The sequence below is a fragment of the Vulpes lagopus genome, chromosome 3 (assembly GCF_018345385.1).
Source record: "Vulpes lagopus strain Blue_001 chromosome 3, ASM1834538v1, whole genome shotgun sequence".
Classification (NCBI taxonomy): domain Eukaryota; kingdom Metazoa; phylum Chordata; class Mammalia; order Carnivora; family Canidae; genus Vulpes; species Vulpes lagopus.
The window spans coordinates 99,279,267-99,300,978 of record NC_054826.1 but is presented as its reverse complement, the minus strand read 5'-3'; the positions used below and the strand labels follow the sequence as shown (position 1 = coordinate 99,300,978).

Here is a 21,712-nt window from a genome sequence, read left to right as displayed (position 1 = left end):
CAGTATCATCTTATTTATTTTCCTGCTCAGAGTGTACCAGCTTTGGCCACTGGAGCTCCTTCACTTGGCTCTGGTACCATCACCCCCCACTCCCACCTTTAAAAAAATTTTTTTTTCGTGTTCTTTCTTTCTGGCACTGAAGAAGCTATAGGCTCATCTTATATTTTTCCCTGTCCAGCCCTAGAATGAGCCATTTCTCCAGGCTGGTTTCTTTTTTTGGAGAATGGCATTAGAAACCAAGATGTGGGCCCTGGATTTATTCACTGCTACTGGGGCATGTATAATGGGGTTTTGATCCTCTGCTTCTTATACCTAATCCTATGTGTTGGGAAGAAGAGAGAGAGTAAAAGAGATTTTGGAAGGACGAAGGACCTTAGGAGCAAATGACTTAGCAAGGCCCTGGCGATGTTTTCTGTCACTTGACTACCTATTAACCAACTATAAGCATTACCATAAGTACTCTACATCCCATGTTTGTGATAGAATGATGTTGGCAGGATGTTATTTTTATTTTTAGAGCAATAGGTATTTGAAAAATAGATGTGATTCATTCTCTCAAAAAGCAGCCTAATCTCTGAGAATATGAGGGAAACCTCTTAGGCTTAAGAATTTAATTAGGATTATTTTAGGGGGTCTGTCAGCTTTGGCAGTTGTTGAATTGTAGGTAACGCCTTTAATTTGTAATTTTTTAATTGGTAAAAGTTTACAGGGAGCTTTGGACTTGTTTTGATCATTTTACAGAGCTCTTCATTTTTTTTTTCACTTTTTGTTTTGGGTAATTTCAAACATTTTCAAAAGTAAATGATCTTAACATACCCATCACCCAGCATCAAAAATTTTTAATTTATGATGAATCTTGTTCACCTGTGTGCTTCCTACTAGCTCGGCCACTCCCTTGCTTTGCTATAAATGCCATGGTACCCATTGAGCTGTCAGTGTTTCAGGAAAAAGTGAAGATGTTTTTATAAAATGGTACACTTGCATGAAGATCACTGAGGTATTTGTAGAAATGCAGATTTTTGGACCACAAACCAACTGAATCAATTCTGGAGGTTGGCCTGGGAATCTGCCTTTATAATACATTTTTGGTGATTTCTCTGCCCCCACAACATAAATATTTTATCTTCTACTAGAGATAAGATAAAATCAATTACTTGGGGGAAATCCGTTGACTTGGGTAACTAGTGAGACTCAAGGAAGGAAGAACAATTTAAATTTTAAAAATTAATGTCGGAAAAAAAAAAATTAATGTCGGGCAGCCCTGGTGGCTCAGTGGTTTAGCGCCGCCTGCAGCCCAGGGTGTGATTCTGGAGACCCGAGATCTAGTCGCACGTCGGGCTCCCTGCGTGGAGCCTGCTTCTCCCTCTACCTGTGTCTCTGCCTCTTTCTCTCTCTCTCTCTGTTTCTCATGAATAAATAAATAAAATCTTTAAAAAAATGAAATAAAAATTAATGTCAACACTTGAATTCTGGAGAGACTTATACTCCTGACCACGGTATGTGGATATCATTCTGAGGAATCTTCCTGTGAAAAGTAGGTATGCAATAACCACAAAGGAATTTTATTTTAAGATTTTATTTATTTATTCATGAGAAACACAGAGAGAGAGAGAGAGGCAGAGGGAGAAGCAGGCTCCACGCAGGGAGCCTGATGCAGGACCTGATTCCGGCACCCCAGGATCACGCCTGGGCTGAAGGCAGGAGGAGCTAAACTGCTGAGCCACCCAGGGATCCCCAACCACAAAGGAATTTAAACACTGCAGGGCAGAACAGTCACAGCTCTAAAGCCCCCCGCCCCTTTTTTAAATTTCAGCTCTTTCTCTGAAAGTCAGTATAAATAACAACTTCTTTATATTTTATAAATATCCTATATAAATAATCGGCAAAAACTTTGAGCTGATAACCTGACAGTCAGCTGCCAGTGTTATGAGCTGAGAGCCTCATGGTGTAAACGTGCCATCTGTGGACTGCCCAGGGTTTTGCCCACTGGAGCTCAGATTTAGCAAGGAAATTAAGCTAGAGCAGGCATTAGTAACCCAGTGGCATTCCTGATTCCCCAGGTGAGACATGCACGCTAGTGTGTGAGAGCCCTGGATTCGTGACCTATTCAGTAACTTTCAGGGCTGTTTCTTTCCAGGATAATATCAGGTCATTAATGTCTTGCTCTCAAAAAGTTTATTTTTCTAAGCTAGTTTATTTTAAAATAGTCTGGGATTTGTAGCCTATTTCATATTTTTCAACAAGTACTTTTTTTTTTTAGCCAGTTGATATATTTTTGTATATTTGCTGTGGATGTATTGGTATGTACAAAATAGTCTTATGATGAGCTAAAGAAAGTACACCATTTAATCTCTGAAACAGCTACATTGTAATGATTGTATAATCAGTCCAATTTGATTAAGAACATCCTGGGCTCACAAGCTAGTACAGATAATTTAGGACTGTTGTTTTTGGCAACATCTGTATGGCTTGGATGGGAGAAAAACATTGAGTTACAAGCATTTATGATAGTGATTTTTTGAGAGGGAAGTTGCTTTTATCCAAAGTGAAAACACTATTATTTAATTTTTTTAGAGTTTATGATTTTTTTCCTCCTTAAGGCCCATGTTCAGAGTCCATCCTGAAAACATCTTTTTTTCCTTGTTTGCTTTACTGCCCAGGAGTTTGACATGATGACATTGCAACCTTTAATTATAGGAAGTAAATCTCAAAGGCATCGTGGACTTATTCGAAGGCCGAGGAGAATGAGTGTGCAATCATTTTGCACATTTACAGTAGCTACTTTAACCAGTTTGCAATTGTGAAATTTTGTAGTTCAGCATTTTTATTGCAAAACCAGAGCCTTGTGGTCTTTTGGTTGGTTGCCTCTCAGATGAGCCACTGAATTTAAGTTGAAAGTCTTTTTAAGTATTTTTCACATTGCAATTTCTTCTCCAAACCCCAGATAAATTCAGCCTGTGCTCCTTTCACAAGGAAAGAAATTCCTCTTCCTGGTTCCACCTGGCAGCGTGCCTGTGAGGACTGTTCTCTGTGTCAGCCGTAACGGTTACTTTCCAAGGATCTAGCCTGCCAGTCACACAGCGCAGAGCCCCACTTGACTTTGGCTTCAGACTATTATTAAAACGCAACACTAGGACACTGATTGCTAGTGAGGCATAGAAGAGTAACAAACTTACCAAAATAGTCCCCTGGGAACACTCCACTGAGGCCTGCTACCTGGGTGCAACCCAGAAATCTGTCGTTTAACTTCATTTTCTTAAGAAAAATAAAAAGTACTTTAGTAAAAGATCTGATTTCTGGTATTAACTGTACAGGTACTTGGTAGACTCATAAAATTTTGGAATTATAAATCCTCGTGTAGAGTTTTAAAGCTAGCGTCCTGGCTCACAGGTAAAGGCACTGAGGCCCAGAGAAGTTCAATAGCAAGTTTGAACCTGTGTTGCCAGTCAGTGGCAGACCTGATTGCAGTAAGAGGGCCCTTCACAGCCAGGTACCCCCTGTGCCCCACCCATTCACCAAGTACACTGCTTCCTCCCCTCAGAACACTTTCATTTGGGTGATGCATACATGTACACACAGAGGCTAGTCCCGATCATTTCTCCTCTGGATCAGTCTTTTAAAATTTATTTATTTGAGAGAGCACAAGCGGGAGGGGCAGAGGGAGAGAGAGAGAGAATCTTAAGCAGTCTCCACACTGAGTGCAGAGCTGGACATGGGGCTCGATCCCACCACCCCAAGACCATGACTTGCACAAAAATCAAGAGTCAGTCACTCAACCGACTGAGCCAACCAGGCCCCCCTATTTATTTCTATTTACTATCTGAAAGTACAGACATGAATTTTTTTTAAAAGATTTTATTTATTTGAGAGAGCTTGCCAGTGAGGGGAGGGCTAAAGGGACAGGGAGAGTGAATCCCAGGCAGACTCTGCATTGAGCACGAGCCTGACACAGAGCTACATCCCATGACTCTGAGGTCATGACCTGAGCCAAAATCAAGAGTCAGTCATTCAGCTGACTGAGCCACCCAAGTGCCCTGGAGATGAAATTTAAATGTAGTTGTCGTATAGTTGATTCTTAAAGTACTAAAGATAATTACTTACTGAAAATTAGGAAGCTAAAGTGAAGACTTCTATAAAGAGGCTCAAAACCCACATTCATGTTTAACTGTTTTAAAAATTTTATAAGAAAAACAGTTTAGGGGCACCTGGGTGGCTCAGTCAGTTAAGTGTCTGCCTTCTGCTCAGGTCATGATCTTGGGGTCCTGGAATCCAGCCCTACATCAGGCTCCCTGCTCTCTGGGGAATCTGCTTCTCCTTCTCCCTCTGCCCTTCCCCGCCACCCCCCCCCATGCTTGCTCTCTCTCAAATAAAATTTTTTTAAAAATTAGTTTTAGTTTCTACCTATGAGATGAAGTTGTACTGTTTAAAGGTGACAAAAATATTTCTGACTTTTAGACAATGTAATCATAAACTTGTAAACATGAAAAGTTCTTCAAACATGAATTTGTATGCTTTTGTGGAGGAATGAACCCTTGTTAGAATTTGCTAAGTGCTGCAGATCCCAAGAATAATGCTCATTGGCAGGTATTTTGTGTATATTTTTAAGATTCACAGATAGGTATTGAGAAACGTATGTGGAGTTGTAGACAAGTGTCACTTTCTCTTTTTTTCTCAACTCTTTAAGACTACCTTCCTAATTTATGCCTTACATCCCATCCTTTTCTAGCCCTGGCTTCCTTTCAGGGCTTAGTCATCAGGGACATCCTTCTCTGTCACCCGTGTTTTCTCCTGGACCCCTTCTTTCAGTTAACACACAATAGAACAACTTTATATATGTACATATATTATATATATATATATATAATATATATAAATTCCATTATGCGCTAAACTGCTGAGCCACCTGGGCTGCCCAGTTTCTTGATTTTAAAACAGAGCTAATAGGGCATCCCCGGTGGTGCAGTGGTTTAGCTCCGTCTGCAGCCCAGGGCATGATCCTGGAGACCCTGGATCGAGTCCCATGTCAGGCTCTCTGCATGGAGCCTGTTTCTCCCTCTGCCTGTGTCTCTGCCTCTCTCTCTCTCTGCATCTCTATGAATAAATAAATAAAAAATCTTAAAAAAAAGCAATAAAACAGGGCTAATAATAGTCCCTACCTCAAAGGCTTGTTGTGGGTTTGGGTGAGTATGGAATAGTGCCTGGCATGTAGTAAGTGCCATTTAAGTATCAACTTTTTATAACCACCTGGGCCAAATCACCATCATTTCTTGGGTTAATTGTCATATCAGAAATGTATTCCCTGGTCACTTTATATAAAATAATGAAGCTTTCCCATCTACTGTTTAATTTTCCCACATTGCTTATCACTGTCTGAGGTACTGTATATTTATTTACCTTATTGTCTGTCTCCCTCCACGAGAATGTAAACTGTGAGTGTGGGATCTTCTAGATTCCCAGAATATAGCAGATGCTTAGTCTGCCCTATGGAAGATGCTTAGTAAACATTTGTTGAATGAAGGATGTGTGGGGTGGGACTTGCTGACTCGTGGACTTCACAGTAGGGTGATGGAACAGCTGTGTGGATAGAAGACACCCCACCCCTATAGCTCTTTTAGTTATCTATAGATATTTTATCTTAGGCTGGACACTTGAGTGTCTGGAGGCACCTGGATATATTGGGTTAAATTATCATTGGGTTTATTTTTCTATATATAAAGATGTATCAGTAAAGCATTATCGGGTAGGAAACCGTAGATCATCTTGCCTGCATGTATTATAGACACTTGTCAAGGTCAGTATCATTAGCAGTTCTGACTTTATTACAAAGATCATACTTAAAAAATAAAACTTTATTATGGAGAATTTTGAACATGTATAGAAGTAGACAGAAGAGTAGAATGAATCCTCTGTACATATCCTTAAGTCCCAACCATGCCTATGGCCAGTCCAGCTACATCCATCACAATTCTGCTTCCTCTCTGAAGAAAGAACTTTCAAAGACATATTGTCTAAGAATACATTTCAGTTGTATTAGCAAGAATTTCAGTTAGATCTTAGGAAGCTAGAAAATTTCAGAGACCATAGACTCTATATAAAGGTCTTGTAGGAAATTTTAAGGAAAAAAGTAGACATGTTTTTCTGGAGTATTGAAGGTCTGCCCTCCCTGGGAAGTAAGGAGCAGACATTTAGGTCATTTCTCCCGTCCTCTGGGTCCTATTGTGCAGAAATTGTGCTGGCTTAGTGTTGTGAATCCAGTATTGCCTTTGATTTACCTGTACATTTCTACAGATTTCAACAGGAAGTCATATGGAAAGACAGAATGTCCTTTCCCCTAGATGTTAGTGGGACACTGAAGTGACCAGTTATGGAGGAAGAAGCCCTGGGAAACTGGCCACGAATTTCTACTTCTGGGACCAGATGCTGCCTCTTCCTGAGCTGGCTTCCTGAACTACAGGAAGATCATGATTCAGAGCTGTTACAAACATCTGAGTACTGTCGATTATTCCACAACCTAACTATGCCATTGACTTAATTAAGATTCTGGTTCATAAGATATTATCCCTGCCGTTGTTTTCCCATGGGGTAGGGACACAGCAGTCTGATAGAAGTCATGGAAATCTGACATTCCCTTGGCCCAACTGTTACGTTAGAGGAACTCTTCTGTGGTAGTCTCCATCCTAGTTAGTGTTTTCTAAATTGGAATGAAATAAACCTTTGATAGCAGTTTGATGGAAAAGGCTGAGACGAAAGCAACTTCATATAAAATGATCTCATTCACAGGTATTCCATCAGCACTCAAATTACATAACCTTTCCACAAGTACTTAGAGAACAGTTGGGTTGGCTGACCTTGAAATCATTTTTGAACAAAAAGAACACTTCACTGTGATTAGCACACAGTGCAATTTGTTTTTCTAGGCTGTTGATATTCTGGCTTAGGGGTCTTTGTGGAATCTTTGATTCATCAACTAGATCATCAATGCACTATTTACTGTTCTGTGTGGTTGGGCGTATTTGGTGCTATGCTTCATTTTCTTTTTCTAAAATTAAAATATGTTAGGGACGTTCTAGATTATTTAATGTTATAAATGTATTGTTACACTAAGGCAAGGAAAACATTTAGTGACTTAAGATTCTGTGCACAGGAAAGCTTTATGATCTATCATAAGGGTTTGTAATTTCGAGGTGTTAAGTAGAAATGCATGATGTGCAATGATTTTCTGAAATTTTTTCCCCCAAGTAGTATGATGATGATTCATTTTACTAGGACTCCAGGATGTGAAGCTACTTGTCAGGATATTGGAAAAGGTCCAATTATTAGTCCTATCCTTGCAGGAAAAAAGAGAAAAAAAAAAAGCCAAAACTTTGTATTTAGAAGTGGACTTTATGTCAGGACCAGTTTGGAAGATCTCTAGTCCTTAGCTTCTGTGAGCCGTACAGAGTTCCCCTTGTCTAGTCAGCCCAGTGGTCACTGGTTTTCATCCTTAAGTAGACACAGAAATCTCTTATGTGAATTTCCGGAGGCCAGAAGTTAAAGAAGAGAGAACATGGGAGGGTGACATCCACATCTGACACTTGTCTCACTGGTCCTTTCCATTCCCAAGTCACTGCATCCTGGGAAACCAGAGAGGAAGGCAGTGCATACTTGTCCCAGGTCCTGCCCAAGATGGAATCCCTCACCAGGGGAGATGGTGTTCCTGAATTATCAACTGTGTACAGCATTACAGGCCAAATTAAATCCCTGTCTAAACCAACACCTCCCTCCCCCAGTCCCTCAGAAGGTGATGGTATTTGGAGATGAGGTCTTTAAAGAAGTGAATATGTTAAAACGAGGCTATTAGCTTCTTGGTTCCTAATGCAGTATGACTGGTGTCCTTATAAGAGGAAGTTTGAAAATACAAAGAGATCAGGGATGTGCAAAAAACAGACCACGTGAAGGCACGACGAGAAGACAGCTGTCCTCTGCAAACCAAGGAGAAAGGTCTCTGAAGGAACTAACCCTGCCACACCTTGATCCTGGGTTTCCAGCCTTCAGAACTGTGAGACATTGGATTTCTGTTGTTTCAGTCACTGGTGTGTGGTGAACTGTTGGGGCAGCCTTAACAGATGAGTATGCAGCATCTAGACTGAAGCAAATTCAGTGCCTCTTAACCAGTGTCACGGTGGAGCTCCACTTGTGCACTGGACTTTCCCCTCAGTCCAGGGCTGGGCTCCTTAGGGAGAGGGCACCTTTGAGTTCCTCCCTTTCAGGCAGAGCAAACCTGCTCCGACAGCTTCCAGTGAGATGCGGCTCTGTGAAGAACACAGGTGTGAATAAATACTCATTATCAGAGGAGAATAAGTTGGGAAGGTCCACTTTTTGAGAATACTTATGTTTTAAAGAAATCAATTAAGTAGTAGTTACACTACTAAACGTGAATTGCAAAATGGGTAAAGACTGTAGGAGTTCTCTGCGACCCAGGGAATAAGTGGTAAACTATTACTAGTGGAAAGGGTGACAGCCACCACAATACAGTGTCTGTGCGGGTATGATTAGTAATGGGAGGAAAATCTTTGCCAGATAAGCACATAAAATTATTGAAGGAATGCTACTTTTGTAATCTTACTTGTTTGACCCTGAAAACGTAAGTTTTTTCCAGTAACCAGTAGATGACTTACGGATGTCTCCCACCCCCCCCCTCTTTCTGTCTCTCCCTGTTATGTTTATCTTCCCTCCCTTTCTCCAGCCCCTTAGTTGCTGTGTCTCTGATTCCATCCCCCCATCCCCCCTTCTGACTGAATGCCAGGCTCTGTCCTGGGCCCTGGAGTCATTGCTGGAGTCTATAGACTTGGCCACTGACCCCTTTGAGCTTTGCAGTCTCGTGGGGAGGACATCTGGGCATTTAAAATACACAGTATGATAAACTTTACGGTGGGCAGTACAGGTGCTTGGGGACTCCAGAGGCAGGGACTCTAACTTGTGGAACTTTGGGACAGCTTTCCAAGTTGAGATCTGAGTGGTGAGGATGAATGAGTGGAGAATGTGCCAGTGGGAGAGGCTCCTGGTTGGGGAGAATGTCAACTCACAGACTCTGAAGGGGCAGAGGACATTCCTGGAAGGACTGCGAGGAGTTTATGGTAGATGAAACTAGATGCACTAGGGAGTTAGGAGTGATGGAAGCCTGGGGTGGGAGGCAGATGGCAGGTGACAATGAGGGACAGGGGCTTGTTAAGGAGTGTGAACATAAGGCTAAAGATTGTGGGAAGCCCCAGGACAAAATTTAAGAACTATACAAGGACAGAACAGCCTCTCCTCATTCCCCAGACGCCAGGTTTCCCTCTGTTGGTAGCCACTGTTGACCAGGAGTAGCATTGTGTACCCATTGATCTGATCTGTTTTTGTTTTTTCTTGTTTTATTTAAACATGTATCATAGAGATGGTTTGAATTGTATCCCCACTCCCCCAAATTCAAACGCTGAAGTCCTAACTCCTGTTACCTTGGAGTGTGACCCTCTTAGGAGAGTGGGTCTTCATCAATGTAATCAAGTTAAAATTAGGTCTTTAGGCCCTAATCCAAAATGACTGTGTCTTTATAACAAGGGGAAATTTGGACATGGAGACAGATCGAGAGAGAAGGCCGCGAGAGGGGATGCAGGGAGAAGATGGCCATCTCCAGAAGGCAGGAGGTGGGCCCTGAGCATATCCTTCCACACAGCCCACAGAAGGGGCCAGACCCACTGACATCTGATGTTGGGCTTGTAGCCTCTGGGATTGGTGAAGCTACCTAGTTTGTGGTACTTGTTACAGCAGCTCTAACAAACTGATACACATTCTTAGAGCAGACAGAAATATAGGTTGTGAATTGTTATAGCTACTCCCCCCCCCCCCATTTTAAACTTTTTATTTAATGGACATGAAGAAATTATGTAATAAATGGAAAACTTGAAACATACACCTCTGTGCAAGACCAGACAGATGCGACTATACTGACCTCCCCTGTGGCTTTCACTCAGCTTTTATGAGCTGCTGGCTGTCTTCTGTCGTGCTACCCCCATCACTTTTGCTGCCCTCATACAATTTTGAAGCAAATTCCAGACACCTTTAAATAGGTCACTATCTGTAAAAAGGTGAGTACTACTTTTAAAAACATAATTACATTTATTATCACTCCTACGAGAAAGAAGTCTTAACTTCCTTAATATGGTCAGTTACCAGTGTTCAGATTTCTAGTTGTCTCAGATGTCAGGATATTTTGAGTTTGAATCATGATTCAAATGACACCTGTGCATTGCAGTCGGTTAGTATGTCTTTTCAAACCTCTTCCAGTCTCTTTTCCATCTCTCCTAATGCAGATTTTCCTCCTTGGTGTTGCTGGTAACCTCTACTTCACCGATCACATTCTTGTGGTGGTTATTTAATATGTTCCAGGATTCTCTTTATTTCCTATGAATTGGTATTTAGATTTAGAGGGTTTGTCAGATACAGGCTTGATATTTTGTTATTATTGTTTGCTTTTGGTTGTACTGTTTAGTAGGTGGTGGTGTTTTTCTGTTGGGAGGCACATCATGTCTGGTTGTCTCTGATATAAATGTCACATTCACAAAATTCTTTTGTTTTGTTTTTTGAACAACTATTTAAAAATGTAAATACCATTCTTAGATTGCAGGCCATACCCAAACCAACTAGGCAGGATTTCATTTATAGGCCATAGTCTCCCAATCCTTGTTCTGAGATATATACATACCCATGACATCATAGGAAATATGTAGGTCTTTGTCCCTTTCCTGGCACAGAACTCCTAAAACCCTTGGAATTTCCTGATGAGATAATAGGAGCATCTCTTGTTGTTAATAACAAGCCCCTTTCAGCCATACTTGAATTTATGCTAATGGAGTGATTCTTGGCAGCCCCTCAGTAGCTTCAGGATGGGGAGTGGTAGCCAAAGGATTTGAATTTACCACTGGATAACCAAACAGTAAATAGGAAGACATTTCTCTATAAAAGTGTATCAGTTAGTGACTGGGAAAGGAATGACAAAATTAAGAGTATCAGCATTTTCAGTCCCTAATGGATTTGCACATACCATCACTTGTTTTTATCTGTGGACCTTAAAATTTTTTTATTTAATCCAAAAATGGATTCACAAGTAACTCTTTAGTTAATTACATATGTGTTCAAGTTCTGAGGGAGGTTCTAGGCAGGGATTTATAATGATTGAATTAATAATCAGGTAGTACTCCTGATTTACTCTGAGTCATTGCCATGAAATTGCATTCTCCAAATTACCTGTCTATAAAACAGATAGTATGTACCCACTTCTTAGGGTTTCTCAAGTTTTCTGCTTATTAAATCAGGTGCTAGATATCTATTAAAATGGTTTGAAAACTGTGAAATGAAAACTCACAGAATGGGCTTTGGCAGTGCCAAGTATTTTTTAATCAGTGTCTTGGGGAAGCATACTAACTATTCCAAACCTCTAATTATCTTCATTTTCGGTTTGTAATCCGTAAAGCTGCCTAAAAGTGTGGATACACTCCTGTGGTCATTGATGTATTTCTCCCTTTGGTAGGTGATTGGTCTGCTTTATGCATTTCTGAATGCTGTAGGCTGAGAATGTTGAAGGAAAGCTGTCTTCTTAGTTTCCTGTTTCCAGGGGCCCAGTTTGTAGTTTGAACTGCTGGGGTGTGGGGATTTTAGTTGTCATTCTTCACATCTAGAATTTACTTCCTCTCTGTGGTTTGTGCAAACCCATCTCACCTTCCAGCCTATTCATAGGTGGATTTGATATCTTCATTTTATGGCAGTTTTTCCTTCATTGGTATGTTGAATTTTTTAAAACACAGTGCTTTGAACTGATAAAAAGAAAGATACAGTAAATAACATACTCTTTTAAAGTGGTACAGCTGTAAAAAAAATTTCTCTTGAGCCTACCCAGTGAATTTCTTCTTAGGCGGTAATTTATAGAGGCCTTTCAGTGGCACTGGGGGACCCTGAGGTATGCCTCACCTACGTGGAAGAAATCTGAGTATGAGAAAGCAGATGCCTCTGCAGTGTCTTAACAGAAATAAGTACATTATCAAGGTAGGGCAAACCCCCTCATAACTAGTTATTTTTAACATGAGTCTGACTTTTCATGCCTACCTAATGACTCATAGAAGACAGTTTTATGAACTGGATAATTGAGCTGGCCTTCAGGCAGTGCTCATCAAATTTTACAATAAATAGATAGTATGTGATGATAAAAATTATGGTGAAAAGACAGGAAAAAGTAATTTAATATCTACCTTGTGGAGTTTGGAGGAGAGCACCAGAAGTATGAACTTTTAATGAACAACAGTGGCCTTTGGTTCAAAGTACTTAGGTTAGGCTGTTTTTAAGTATTAAAAGTTAACCTCCTTGAGGCAAAACAATGTGGTATCAAAGGAAGCAATGGGGCATTTGTTCTTAGCACCCCTGAACCCAGAGTCTGGCCCTGCCACTTTCTCACTTAGAGTTTGGGCTTCTCACTGGTCTCATATGTGATATGGAGCTGGTCAGATTCCCTCAGAGGTCTTGTGATGCTTGAATGGAGTAATACTGTATTTTAACAAATCTCTGATATGATTGACTATGACACACCTTTATTTTTGTGCCATTAAGAAAGAAGGAATACTGCCAGTGTAAACTAGCTTTCTTTTGAGTCTAAGATGCCCCTGACATTTAGGAATGTTGAAATGAGGTTGGACAAAACTGCCTCTTAAAAATCAATAAAATACAGTGTATATGAAAGTGCTTTGCTATCTAAGCCTCAGGAGTCCTATTTAATCATTGTTATATGAGTCAGGGGAATGAAACAAAGTTGTAAGAATAAATACCACTGGGAAGCAGAGGCTCTGCAGGGTGAGAGAGGGTGGTAGCTGCCAGGAGAAAGAGAAGAAGTGCCATTCTTATGGGCCTCTGGTCATAGAGAGGTGGCTCTCAGTGGCTCTCTGCTCAACACTTACCTTTCTGGGTGTACACAAGTGTTCGTTGGGGAGTCCTTGTTTTCAGGGACATCTGACTTTGAGAGGAATCACCAAGTTATTTTCTCTATTCAATAAATGGATTTTTCTATGTTTTGGATTTTATTGGTTTAGAACTTGAGTTTTTTTTTTTAAAGATTTTATTTATTTTAGAGAGAGAGGGAGTGCATATGAGTAGAAGGAGGGGCAGAGGGAGAGAGAAAATGTTAAGCAGACTCCATGCCGAATGTGGAGCCCGATGCGGGGCTCAGTGTCACCACCCTGAGATGATGACCTGAGCTGAAATCAAGAATTGGACACTTAACTGACTGAACCACCCAGGCACCCCAGGAACTTGCAGATTCTTAACAACCCTTGGTTAACTCTTACTTTCTTAAGAGCTGACTTGAGCAAGGCTTCAGCTGGCCTGATCCCTGCTTGTAACAGCATGGATTTCAGCATTGTCCTTTCCCAGAGGAACCTCTTGTAATTGGAAAGGAATTTAGTCCTGTTTGCTGTTGATTTCAGACTTCTCTGCTCTTCACTAAGGTCATTTATATTTAAGAACATTTTTGGTTTCAGCTCAGTTCATGGTCTCAGGATTGTGAGATTGGGCCCCACATCGGGCTCCATGCTCAGCATAGGGTCTATGTGAGATTCTTTCTCCCTCTCCCTCTGTCCCTCCCACTCATGTTTTTTTTTTTCTCTCTCTCTCTCTCTCTCTCTCAAATAAATATATAAATCTTAAAAAAAAATGGGTTTTTTTTTTCCACATAGGAGTTTGGGTTAGTTCTTATTTTCTTCAGGTTCTATAGTTTCACTTCAAGAAAACAGTGACCTCATTCCTTAACTTATCTCCATGCTTCCCCTCAGTGTACCGAACGTTGAGCTTACATGTTATATGTCAGTTACATCTCAGAAAAGCAAGCAGCATAGAGTCATTTATTTTAGTCAAACACCACTAGGTGAGACGAAGCAATTCACCCTAAGAAAGAAAAGCTTCAGAATAGCCCTAGCAAATAAGATGTTTTACAAATAACTCTTTGCTGAAAGGAAAAGTTGCATTTTGTTTTGTTTTGAAAAACACAGGATCCCTGGGTGGCTCGGTGGTTTCGCGCCTGCCTTTGGCCTGGGGTGCGATCCTGGAGTCCCGGGATCGAGTCCCGCGTCGGGCTCCTGGCGTGGAGCCTGCTTCTCCCTCTGCCTGTGTCTCTGCCTCTCTCTCTATGTCTATCATGAATAAATAAAAATAAATCTTAAAAAAAAAACACCCCTTTAAAAATATAAGTCATTCTAAGTTGGGGTCTCCCTTTCCCCTCCCATGCCAAAAACAGGCCACAGGCTGTAGTTTGCAGCCCCGTGCTCTGGTAGAAAGCTTCTTACTCTGACCAAGGCTCCTTGAAGAAGTGGCTGGTTCTAAAGCTGGAGCAGGGAGAACAGAAGAAAAGCCTAGAGCTTCTGGTTGTGCCAGAAAATAAGGAAGTGTTGGAGAAGGAAAAGATGGGGCATGTCCAAAAGATCCAGTAGTCAACTTGAGAGAGCTGCCAGGGGCCAAAGCTGGAACAATTTGAGCTATAAAATAATTTTAATAATGGATTGTAACCCAAAGAATATAAAATAAATGTCTATGAGTCCATAACTAAATAAATGACCAGATAAATAATTGAAGGAGAAGGGACAAATCTTCCTTATAGAAGAACTTCAAGTAATAAACGTAGAAGGACTGATGGAGATAGAAGATCGCCATTAGAATGTCATAGTGGTAATTACTGCAGATAGGACACAGTGACAAATGTGAAAATAACTGTGCCAGACTTTAGACATGGGATATTTGCACAGCCTCAAAGTGTCTTTCAAATATGAATTACTGTGGCATTATTAACATATGTCTATAGATTCTGTAGTATTCCTCCTTCCAGGGAGTACAGCATAAAACTTCCCTGCAAGTGTGAACTGGACTTTGTGACCCACTCTTAAGGGATCTGTAAAGGGGAAAAGTGGTAACTTACCAGTGGTGACACCTGGCAGAAAGCACCTGGGCCAGGAGATGAGGCCTCACGTTACTGGGAGGAAATTTGGCCAATGCTGTGTGCTCCTGACGTGATGTGACTAGAAGGGTAGTTTGCTGTGGTCTTCTAGATTCTTCCCACCTATCTGTAACCTCAGTCCAGTTATTAGGCAGAAAACAACAGGCAACCCAACCGGAGGAACATTCTACAAAATGCTGACCGGCACTCTTCAGAAGTGTCCAAGTTATGACATGAGGGAAGACTGAGGAAGATCAGAGAGATGAGAGGAGTGAGTGCAGCGCTGGTAGCCTGAAATCCTGGAAAAGAAAGGGGACATGGGAAAACTGGGTGAAACCTGAGTAGCATTATAGCATATTAACAGTCTTAATTTTGATCATTTTGCACTGGGGACGTAAGATGTTGATGTGTGTGGAAGCCGGGGGAAGGATTTATTGGGGGGGGGGGAGCTTGGGAGTGTCCCGTTAGCTCCTCTGTAAATGGAAGATTTTTCCATATTCAGAGTTTTTTTTTAAACCCTGACATCTTATCCTGGATTGGTCATTTGCTGTCTCTTGAACAACTAGGCATTATTTTCTTAACTCTTGGCCCCCTTTATATTGGGTGGGAAACCTATTGATTTGCATATTAAAGTTGATTTGGAATGTCTGTGTTGTTAATATTAGTTCTTTCTCTTTTCAGGAGAAGCACCTGCTGCAGAAGTCTCATCTTTTGTGATCCTGTCTGCATGCAGTTTACTGGTATTAATAGTATTAATTGCAAACTGTGTCTCCTGCTGTAAGGACCCGGAAATAGACTTTAAGGTGAGTGCAGGTGATGGAAACACTTCAGATCATCCTCTGTTACATTTAACAATAGGTGGGCTGTGTATCACAGTCCCTCAGGAACAGGGGTGGGCAGAATTTTTCTGTTAAGGGCCCAACAGTAAATATATTAAGCCATTGTAAATAGTTGATACTGTGGGCTGGATGGTCTCTGTCATGGCTACTCAGCCTCAACTCCACCATTGTGGTGCTCCCTCAACATGGACATGAGACATGAAACCAAATGGTTGTGGCCGTGTACCAGTAAAACTTTATTTACAGAATTAAATGGTTCGGATTTGGCCCACCAGCTGTAGTTTGCTGACCCTGCTTTAAAGTATCAGCAACAATAACCACCTGCCTATTTTAATTTTCACTAAGTGAAGAATAAAGGATGATTGAATTCACTTGCTGTAAGGCCTATAAGGAAGAGCAGGCTGATCCCCCCCCCCCCCCCGCCCCGCCCCAACTTTTGTATGCTGGTGAATTGTGGTGGTTAAGATTACTGAGGCCATGGGATCCACCAATATGTTTTGTGTATGAGAAAGATCATCTCTTGTTGTACCTGAACCCTTGAGTTCTCTGAGAGGGAGAAAGAATGGTACCAGTTGTAAATTCTGGTAGGGCTGAGGGGGAGGGGCCTAGTGTTGTAGCCACAGAAGGGTGGAATCTGCTGGAAACCAGCTGGGATATCCTACTCAAGAACTTAGCATATGTCTGATGGTGTGCAGTAGGGCTCAGTGAATAGTTGTTAAAGAGGAATGCTTGAAGAAAAAGAAGGAATGCATGTGGAGAAAATGATCCTTAATGTTGAGCCCTGCTAGTTGTCCTAGGGTTGTCAGGGGGGCCCTGAGGGCCTTTGGTTCAAACTGGGGAGTGGAGGAAGCTGTCTTGTAGCTTTTAAAAACCCTCTTTTTAGTGGACACATGAACATTATTTCTAGGGTCTCACAACCTGTTTCTGTGTTTTCTCTACCTTGAGTCTGGAGGCAGCTCCAAGAGGTAAGGAGATGTGTTGTCCTTTTGGCTCTATGCTAACACAGATGGGAGAATGAGAACAGAGGAAGGCCAAAGGAAAAGACTTACTAGTACAGGACGTTTTCCTTAGAAGATTCTACCCTAAACAGATGGGTAGGGCTTTATTCACAATATCAGCTCCCAGGCCCTGAAATCACTACAGACACTTCTGTGGGAAGTTAATGACTGTACCACCATGGGGGCACAGTGGTAGGCAGAGAATCTCTTGCCCTTGACCCTCAGTCTTGCTGAGGGACTGTGTACAGACACCTTGTCTTTTGGGGACAAAGATAAAGTCTGATTGGTGCTGCTGAAACAGAAATCCAGGCTCTCTCACAGGTCATGATGCCTCATTCTTGCCTTAGATTATTCTGACCTGACTGGGTCTCAGTATTGACCCAGGGAGTTCATGGTGATGTTGATTCTGGGAGTCTGTGTTTCTCTCAGGCTTACCCACATGGTTCTGGCACATATGGCCCCAGGACCACATTGTATAGAGGATCTTTTCCAGCTGTGTAAGACATGACTGAAGGTGAGTGTCCATTCCTTTAGTTTTAGTGTCAGAGACCTCCGTCCCTTGGAAGTCATGTTCCAGACTAGGAAGCTGCTGCCTAGCAGAGGAAGCAACTAGCCCCCTAAGTATCTAGGCAGCGGCTGGTATAACTATAAAAGTGACCCAGTCTTCTCCCTAGCCCCATGTTTATTATTAGGCTGATTTACCTCTTTGAATCTTTAGAATCATTGGTTGCCAGAGTTTTGAGTGATACTGCTTTTAAGGTAGGAGTGATGGATAAAGTATTTTTTTTTTTTTTTAAGATTTATTTTAGAGAAAGAGACAGGGAAGGAGAGAGTGAGTGGGAGGGGCAAAGAAAGAGGGAGAGAGAAACCCAAGCAGACTCCCTGCTCATCATGGAGCCTAACATGGGGGTCAATCTCATGACCCCAGGGTGATGACCTGAGCTGAAACCAAGAGATGCTCAACCAACCCAGGCCCCCCCAAATCTTTTTTAATGAGAGAAGCTTTAGGCATATCCAAAGAGGAATTGAGCAAAGCTCTTCCATTCAGAGGTGCCTCATGGATTGAAATTATGGCACCTCATTGGTCCCTCCCCACCCCATTACAAATAGCAGTAAATGTCATAATTCATTTGACAATGTAGGTGACCTGTATAAGAATGAGAGAACATACATGTTAGAGAAATCTATCTTCTGGTTTTTCCCTTGTAGGGAGGGTGGGGAATGGCAAGGAGAAGTGGTAGAGAAGGAAAATGAAAAGAAGGATATTCTTTTTCTTTTTTTTTTTTTTTAAGATTTTATTTATTTATTCATGAGAGACACACAGAGAGAAAGGGGCAGAGACACAGGCAGAGGGAGAAGCAGGCTCCATGGAGGGAGCCTGACACGGGACTCGATCCAGAGTCTCCAGGATCACGCCCTGGGCTGGAGGCGGCGCTAAACCGCTGAGCCACCTGGGCTGCCCGAAAAGGATATTCTGTAGAGGAATGGAAAACAGTCTTGTTCACTGATTTATTCTCGGCTTCCGTTGTGGTGCCTGGTGGGGGTAATACTCATTAATTATCTGAGAAAATGAATGACCTTGATCATTCTCTGTATGAATGTTAAATGAACACGGGTACCAAGGGAGACCCAGCTCACTAGAATGGTGATAGCAGGAGTCATGGTAGCTTTCTGCTGAACAGAGTCACTGAAAAGATCTCTATAGCTTTACAGACACAGCATTGGTTTTAAAGTTGCCATCTTCAGAAAACCAGACATTCTGAGTGTGTCAGTAGTACCAACATGCTACACAGCTTCATCCTCACCTTCTTTAGACACTGATGATTTTTCTACCTAGTTCAGTAACTTTTCCATTATTACTTTCCCAGGAAAATAAGACTTCCTTGAAAGTATCTTTTCAAAAAAAAACAAAAAGAAAGAAAGAAAGAAAGAAAGAATCTTTTCTGAGGTCTTTTAACTGTCCTTATCTTGATTGAAATCCTGTTGCAATTAGAAAAGTGTATATAGTTTTAAAATAAAATGAATCCAGGGATCCCTGGGTGGCGCAGAGGTTTGGCGCCTGCCTTTGGCCCAGGGCGCGATCCTGGAGACCTGGGATCGAATCCCACGTCAGGCTTCCGGTGCATGGAGCCTGCTTCTCCCTCTGCCTGTGTCTCTGCCTCTCTTTCTCTGTGTGACTATCATGAATACATAAAAATTAAAATAAAATAAAATAAAATGAATCTGTTTTGATTCAATATGTTAAAAGATTTGTGAAAGTGAATAATAAAGAAAAAAGAGTAGCTGAAGCTCTAATAACTGAAAATTTCCAACCTAGACAAATATTTCCACTTGATGGTCTATGATCATTTTAGAAAACGTTGCACTTAAGTCCAAGCTGTCAGTTGAAAAAGTTGCATAAAGTATGGTTAATTTATTTTCAAACCATACCAATTATGCTATTTCACTTTGGAGAACACAATTATGTATGCTTTTTACTTAAGTAGGTACAAATTGGGGGAAAAAATTAAGGCCGTGTATTTCAGATGAGTGAGTAAATGCTCATGTCTCAGACGTTAGTTAGCATATGTTTTTAATATGCTGGTTCATATCAAGTATGACATTGCTCCTCTTTTATTTTAGGAATTTGAAGATAATTTTGATGATGAAATAGATTTCACACCACCAGCAGAAGATACTCCCTCTGTTCAGTCACCGGCAGAAGTTTTCACACTTTCAGTACCAAATATCTCACTACCAGCTCCGGCCCAGCTCCAGCCTTCTGTAGGTAAGGTCCTATGTCCCAGTGTCATGCTTTCATGAATCATTTCTCAGAGGTGAGAGTGGGAACCTTGATGCTAATCATAAAATACTTGGATTGCCTGTCTGGTCTGCTTTCTTAGTTCTCTCCTTTCTGCTCCCTGGGGAAGCTAAATTATAGAGGCCTGGTCATTGCATGCCTGCAGAAGCGTAGTCCTTTCCTTTTGGACCCTGGGTCTGGTATCAGAATAAACCAGTCTCCTCTGTTCATTGAAATGGAGCTCACACATTGCTCCTGGCCTTTACTTGGGTAGTTCTAGACACTGCTCATCTTGCTGAGTAGGACACTGCTATCTTTCCCAGGATGTCCTGTGATTGAGGAGGAGCAGTATATTTGAATATGTTAGTTGAATGGACTTTTCATCCTGAGATAGAAGTTTGATTAGATGTTGATGGATTTCTTGTTATAAAATAGAATATGACTGGCAGTTCAAGAATCAGGGATTTTTGAGACTACTAAGAGAAGGCTGTTGTATCTGTGCACAGGGCCATTCCTGCCTCTTGTGGTTCTGTGCATGGTGGTGTAGGTTTAGGGTAGCATAAACCTAGAAGATGGCACTAAAAGAAATGCAGTATATGTGACTTAAAAAGTAAGATAAAACATGACACAGCTGGGGTGCATTTCCTATAAAATATTTGGACATATAGGTATATATTTTAATTTGTAGGTTTTGCAACATTAAAAGCTAACATGTAGTATTTACCTTTCATTTTTGTAAATAACAATACCCTTACTTCAACCAAAATAGTGAAAATTAAAAAAAATTTTTTTAAAGATTTTTAAATTTATTTATTCATGAGCAACACACAGAGAGAGGCAGAGACATAGGGAGAGGAAGAAGCAGGCTCCCTGTGGGGAGTTTGGTGCAGGACTCAACCGCAGGACCCCGGGATCACAACCTGAGCCAAAGGCAGATGCTCAACCACCGAACCACCCAGGCGCACAAAATAGTGAAATTTGACAGGAGTCTTAACATACTCTTGGGATCACCTAAGTAACCTAAGTATACTTCTCTCTAAATGGAAATATTTTCTCTTCTTTTTGCTTTCTTAATAATAGGCTTTCCTTTATACTTAAGAGAGGCCCTGAGAGAATTCTCTTAGGGCTTTTGCCATCTTGGAGTCTTAATACCCATGAATTAATTTCAAGTGATAGAATCCTAACTCAAATCAGCATACACAGAAAAGGGACCTTTTTTGACACTTGGAACCAGGCAATGGAAAGAGTAGGGGTTAGGCAGACCTTAGAAACCTCTGGAGCTGGGAACCTGGTCACCATCATGCTTTTCGTTCACTCTTCATCTCTCTCCTCTTTGTGAGTTGGCTTGAATCCTGCACACCAGCTCCTTTCCTCAGCTTGGATCATGGCTGCTGCCAACTCTGCTTCTCTCTCTTTGGACCAGAAAGAAAGCCCTCAGAGAGCCATTCTGGTTGGCTTCCCCCAGTCTGATAGTGTTGACCCCTCACTGTGGGCAGGAAAGCTCAAGAGGGAAGGGCCAGGCAGCTTCTATCCAAGGCATAGTGGAGAGGAATTGGAGTGCAATCATGGGCACAACAGAAATGGTAGTGACCTGGAAAGCCATTCTCATTATGTTCATATACCTTTCTGTGTTTCTAGAGCCCTCTGTTCTAAATCCCTTCTTAATAGGAAGAAATGCTTTTCAATTTCTCTGCATTGAATAGTCCCAGAATATTTTTATGATCTTGGGATGTAAGAAGGCTTGACACCAAATGCAGAAACCATGAAGGAAAATATTGGTGAATTTGATTCATAAAATGAAATACTCTCTATGGGAAAAGACATCATAACCAAATTTGACCAAGTAGCAAAAAAATTGTAAACTACAAAAAAATGTCTAAAAACACCCCATGTTATTAATATATATTAAGATTACAAATAAATGTATAGGAAGAAGAACAGTAGGAAATAATAGGAAAGGATAAGTCAAAAAAAAAAAAAAAAAAAAAAAGGAAAGGATAAGTCAAGGATGTGAAAGGAGAAACTCATGAAAAGAAATTCAAATGGCCAATAAAAAAATCGGAATTTCACTGTCAATTAAAGAAATACAAATGTAAAGTAAGATGATAAC

At 41.2% G+C, this 21,712-nt stretch overlaps 1 protein-coding gene across 1 annotated transcript in view; it reads left to right on the top strand.

Moving 5' to 3' along the window:
* LMTK2 (lemur tyrosine kinase 2) overlaps window positions 1-21,712 on the top strand; it is an 83,494-nt gene that overhangs the window by 7,828 nt on the left and 53,954 nt on the right. Inside the window, exons 2-3 of the mRNA XM_041748088.1 lie at window positions 15,668-15,789; window positions 19,446-19,590. Coding sequence (XP_041604022.1) covers window positions 15,668-15,789; window positions 19,446-19,590 — 267 coding nt within the window. The remainder of the gene's footprint in view (window positions 1-15,667; window positions 15,790-19,445; window positions 19,591-21,712) is intronic.